Source organism: Belonocnema kinseyi, chromosome 8, assembly GCF_010883055.1.
Source record: "Belonocnema kinseyi isolate 2016_QV_RU_SX_M_011 chromosome 8, B_treatae_v1, whole genome shotgun sequence".
NCBI lineage: Eukaryota > Metazoa > Arthropoda > Insecta > Hymenoptera > Cynipidae > Belonocnema > Belonocnema kinseyi.
Genome location: NC_046664.1, coordinates 64,684,456 through 64,690,153, shown reverse-complemented (window position 1 = coordinate 64,690,153; position 5,698 = coordinate 64,684,456). Strand labels below are relative to the sequence as shown.

The following is a 5,698-nucleotide window of genomic DNA, read 5'->3' as shown; positions in this document are numbered from 1 at the left end:
GTGCATTTGTTGACCTAGAAAAAGCTTTTGACAAGGTAGATAGAAGTAAACCTTGGGAAGTTCTGAAAGAGTATGGAGTCAATGGATGGATCCTACAAGCTATAAAAACAATATATACAGGTAGCAAAGCGAGCGTAAGAGTGGATGGGAAACTGAATGACTGTTTCGATATTATTCAAGGAGTTAGACAAGGATGCGTTATGTCTTCATGGTTATTTATATTATTTATGGACAAGTATTTAAGAAAGGCTCTCTTCGACGAAGAAGGTGTGGATCTCGGAACAGTAAGGGTGCGTGGGTTAGCGTTCGCAGATGATAAGGTTGTCATGGCAGAGTCTATCGATGACTTACAAAGAATGTTGAATAAACTATATGGAAGCGTGAAGAGCATGGGCCTCAAAATTAACACAAATAAAACAAAAACTATGGTGTTCGAAGAAAAGAGTGAGAAAACACTATGCAATAATTTATTAAATGATGAGAAAATTGAAGAAGTTGATAAGTTCGTATACCTTGGTAGCTTATTTACTAGGGACGGCAAGATAGATGAGGAATTAGATAGACGAATAAATGAAGGTAGGAAGGTTATTGGTAAAGCAGGTCCCCTTATCAGAAGTAAAAATATATCAAATAAAGCTAAAATGGCAATACATAATTCTATATTTGTACCGACTGTACTATACGGTAGCGAGACATGGACTTATCAAGAAAAAGATAAGAGTAAAATTAACGCAATTGACATGAGATTCATGCGCATAATATGTAGGAAAACCCTGATGGTTTATGATATGATGGAAATATGAATGTGAAAATATGAAATATGATGGTAATATGATGGAAAATCCTGAAGTAACGAGATAATTCTAAAAGAATGTGGTGCAGAAGAGACGCTAGTAGACACATGGGAAAGAAATCGTTTAAGATGGTTCGGACACGTTGAGAGAATGCCAAACGAACGACTAACGAAACAAGTGTATCAAGGTAAAGTAAATGGCAGCGTGCCCAGAGGTAGACCACGGAAAGAATGGTTAGAATGTGTGAATGAAACCCTAGTTAGAAGAGACATAAGAAGTCACAGAAACACGAGAGCTTGCATGAAAAAATGCATGGAGATTAAAGAAGCTAGAGAAGTATGCCAGGACAGGAAAGTATGGCGGCAAATAGTTAATAAAAAGAGTGTCAGTAGAGTGAATGACGCCTGAAACAAAAGACCTTGGCCACTAATGGACTCAAGTGGGGAACCTTATATAACGACTTCGTGAGGTTCTTCGCTTAGGGTGATTGCTAAAGAGATTGATCAGCAACCTGGGTCGGAGCAGTGTTGCGGAACGAACGTGTTATTTACTTAAATAGCACGAGAATTCTGGATCAATCTGAAAAATCTCTATCCCTTCCACACACTACTCCTTTCCCCTACCGAGTGAGTCACGCCTACCCCGAAAAGGAAATGGCTTAATGGTGTAATTATAATAATAATAATTATGAAAAATTGTTCGCTTCTGAAGGTTATACCATCTAAACTATTAAAGCTAGAACATTTTTTTTTGAATTTGTTCGAGAATTCTATACACTATATTTTGATTTTGTAATGTTCTTTTCATAAAATTGACCACATGGAGAAACTTGCAGTTGCAAAATTTAATATTTGAATTATTGTACAATAAGACAATCGCAAGCCAGGATATATCGTTACTATTTCAAGAATTACTATATTGTGAATATTAAACTGTGAAGTTACGAAATTTATGGAAATATAATAATAAATGAATTAATAATTTATTTATAATACCAAAAGGAAGTTTCTATAGAGTATAGAGACATTCTTCCTTCGTTCATTCTAAGAATTTCTAATTCTTCCTATAGTAAATAAGAAAAGATTACATGGCCGAAAGAGCCAAATAAAAATAAATCCACATTCACTGTTTTATTTATACAGGGGAAAGTTACCTAAGTTGCCATATTTCCGAAATTTTCGCTTAAAAGTTATAAAAATGGATAAAAGGCAATTAACTTCAATGATGGAAAAATATGTATTTGTCCTGTTTTAGGCAATTCGGTATCCTAAGACAGGCCCCTGTTTAAAATAAAGAAAAACTATGTAATTAAACACTAGGTTTTGGTCAATTTTATTCGTAGTGTACTGTTTAAATATGTGCTTCACATTTGTGACATATTAGTTATGCAAAATATAATATAGAACGTAAAATAAGCATTAAATAAGGTCTAATGGAAAATAAGTGTAAAGAAAGTTCAAGGACTCAATGTTTATGAACAGTTCTAAAATTTCAAATATTATTCGCCTTAGGAATTTTGCATGATCCAAATTTTTAAAATATATTTATTAAACATCATAAAAATTAATAAAACTTAAGTACCAATTGAAAAGTTTACAAAATTGTCTATAAAAAGATTAACTTACTTCTTGAAATCATTAGAAGTTATTAAGTCACAACTTCTAAAACAGGTAAAAGTTCATTCCCCAAAGTACAAAAATAATTTATCCTCTCTGTTTTTGTTAATGTATTTCTATTGCGGAAAAAAATATTAAGGGTGTCCTGTCTTAGAAGGGAGTTTGTCTTAGGCAAATTCCTTCTTCAGTTGCACCAATTATAAATTGTGTAAATTAAACATAAAACTAGATATTAATATTTTATTCTAAGCTAAAAGAAAAAAAATCGTGTTAAAAGAAATCAGCGCTCGCGGAGATCGAACATGGTCTTCGGGACAGTAGGACCGAGATATTTTCCTGTGATAAAACAAATTACGAGATTTAGGAATGTTATCATTCTCGTGAACTTTGACGCATATGACGTCATTCGGCACTGAGTTTACTGTTTTAAACAAGAATTTTCGCAAACACTACATTCAAGTATTTTTCCTCTCATTACACTTACCTGTTGAAAATGGTAATTTTTCTCACCTACTTTATAACTCATGTTATTTAAACGGCTAGTTATTGCAACTAAAGTTTTATTGTTTAATTTGTACATGTTATTTTTTCCTGACCTTAAAATGCTATCAAAAATATTCATCTTTCTTACTCTAAATGGCAATTATTTGGTTTGTAGTATATTTATAATTGATATGGAAAAAGTATTTCTTCGTATAACTGTGGCAATAATACTTTTTTCTCGGATATATTCTAGATTTCCATCGACACACTTGTAAACCTTAATATTATAATTTAAAAATTGACAACCAACAGTTCCTTCTTGCAGAAAGGCGCAATGAAAAAACGGACTTTCTCGCCGTTTAAAACGAATTCGAAAAGGTTCTAAATATCTCTTGTTCTTGAACACTTGAAAGTTTTTTTCAAGCAAAACTGAAGGATTTAAGTAAATTAAACTGTGAGGCTGAGATGTGTTCAAGTCAAGGTTAAAAAAGAATATACTTAAAAAGTCAAAACATAAGATAGTTTAATAGGCCACTTAAAGACGTTTCTCATTTTTGGCTTATAAAATATTCGAAAGGTGTTTTCAAAGAAGAAGTCCGAAAACCCGCGATAGGCAACTACATTTCAGTGAAATTTGGTTCAATTTAGGCGTGAATGCTGATCTAAAATTGGCTGCAATATAGTAAACATTACTAGAATAATTGTTAGTCTTGTTAGTAACAATGATTCAATGCAGCTAATTTTAGAATTTCTGCAGAAGATATAACTTTTGCAGATTTTTAGGGGCATGAAGTAAAAAATAGAGAAATAAATCCTAATGTTCATGACATCCGTCTTTTTAAATTGTCCATTTTTTTGAAAACCTGTTATATTCTTTTGTGTACGAATTTTTTAATGCGAAAGGTAATAATAATTTGGTAATGTTATAAACAAAGGATTTAACAGGTTAAACATCAGAAAATATCAATATTTTTTGTCATTGCCCAAGTAATTGCTAGACATTGTACCGTTCTTGTTTTTATAATAATTTTTACAAAATTACTCTCTATGTTTAAATTACTGAGAAACGGGTTACTGAATCATATCAGTACATATTTTAGAAGCATATTACTGATCGGCAGTACAATTCTTCATGATGTGAATTAGTAAAATAAAAAATTCACTGAATTACATTAGTACAAATGTCATTACTATTCGGTGATATTTCTCTGCAAGTAAAAATCTTTACTGATTTAATTCAGTGACCCATTTCTCACTTATTTAAGTTTAGAGAACCGATAAAGATTAACGAGGAGAATTTTTTAGGTAATTGATTTCAAGTTTAACCATTTTTTCAAATTAGACATCACTTCAATCAGTACATTATCATTGACTTTATATAATGTTTGGGTTTTGGTCGGATTTTAAATTTATTTATCTAGTTAATAATTTTAATCCTAATAATAATTTTCGTGAGTAATTGAAATCTGTGAATAACTATAATTTTGAAACTTACCTTCGTCCAGTTGAATGCGGTTAGCACAGAAACGACGGATTTTGATATTTGGGTATCAGGAGGTCGTGTTCGAGCAAAGGTTGGGAATTCTTTCTTGTCAGAAGTTTCTCGGTGGGTGCAAAACTGAAATTTGATTTATTTAAAAAATTTTTATAACATTACTCACATTATAAATGTATAATTAATCGAATGAAACCACAGTTTCTTTTTGGACTACAATATTAGATTCTTCATAATATCTGAAGTACCTGAAAAGGAATTATTATTATTATTATTATTGTTTGAAAGGCTTTGAACGCGAATTAATTCGTTACGAGAATTTCAAACGCAGGAAATTGGAAGTTCAATTTATAACAATCATTTTGCAAGTAGAAGAGTATGTGGGATAAGAGAGATAAGCTGTTGATATTTCGGCTTTACTAGTTTGAGATTTACATTTTAGTTTCTGGGTCGAACTATTAGCAAAATGAGAAGTTTGGAGCGTGTAATGTCTAGGATTATGACCAGCAAAATGTCAATGACCAAACTAACTGTGGAATGTCTCATCAAAATGATTATACTAAGTGACACGGATTTAGGAACTTTGTCGCAAGTTTCGCGAAACATGTGTTCTACTTTTTAAAAAATTAAGAAACTTTGAAAATAATATTGGAATTATTGAATGTAACAAATTTTAACACAAAAAATGTATGTTATTTTGAAAAATAGTATTTGAATATAGGACATTATTTCTTAAATGTATCTACTGAAAAAATGTAATTAGTCAGTGGGCACAAAAGTCAGTGGGCATAAAAATAAGAAAATCCCAAAAACGTCCTTAGGACCTTCCTAGGATATTCTATGTCAGGCCAATCAACGTCTCTAAGACGTCTAATGTCCTAAAGATGACTTAAAGACATGGACGTCCTCGGGACATATTTCGTACTGACATTACCCAGTGGGGAAAAAAATGAACGATTTCCAAGAGACGTCTTTGGGAAATCCCTAAGACACCTTTTATAACCTGTCTTTTGGTCATCCTAGAGATGCTATTAAAACTCATTTAAAAAAAAATTATTTCACTTTTGAATATCAAGGTTATTAAAGAAAATTCTTCTGCATTTTGAAACTGTAGTGAAAAAAATGTTTTTCATTGCTATTAGAAGAGTTCAAAATCAGCAAAGCAGATATTATTTTCTCAAAATCCACTCAATGCACATTTTCATTCATTTTTAAATATCAAATATTTATTTTTTCTCAACCGTACTTAAAAATAATCCTACCACCATCACAAGAGTTAAAAATGACTGAAATAGACGATATCCACGAAA

General features: G+C 31.4%; 1 protein-coding gene across 1 annotated transcript in view; it reads right to left on the bottom strand.

The window, feature by feature from the left end:
• The window catches only part of LOC117177769 (guanylate cyclase 32E), a 68,819-nt gene that overhangs the window by 42,620 nt on the left and 20,501 nt on the right, over positions 1-5,698 (bottom strand). Inside the window, exon 4 of the mRNA XM_033368680.1 lies at positions 4,389-4,511. Within this exon, the coding sequence (XP_033224571.1) occupies positions 4,389-4,511 (123 nt within the window). The remainder of the gene's footprint in view (positions 1-4,388; positions 4,512-5,698) is intronic.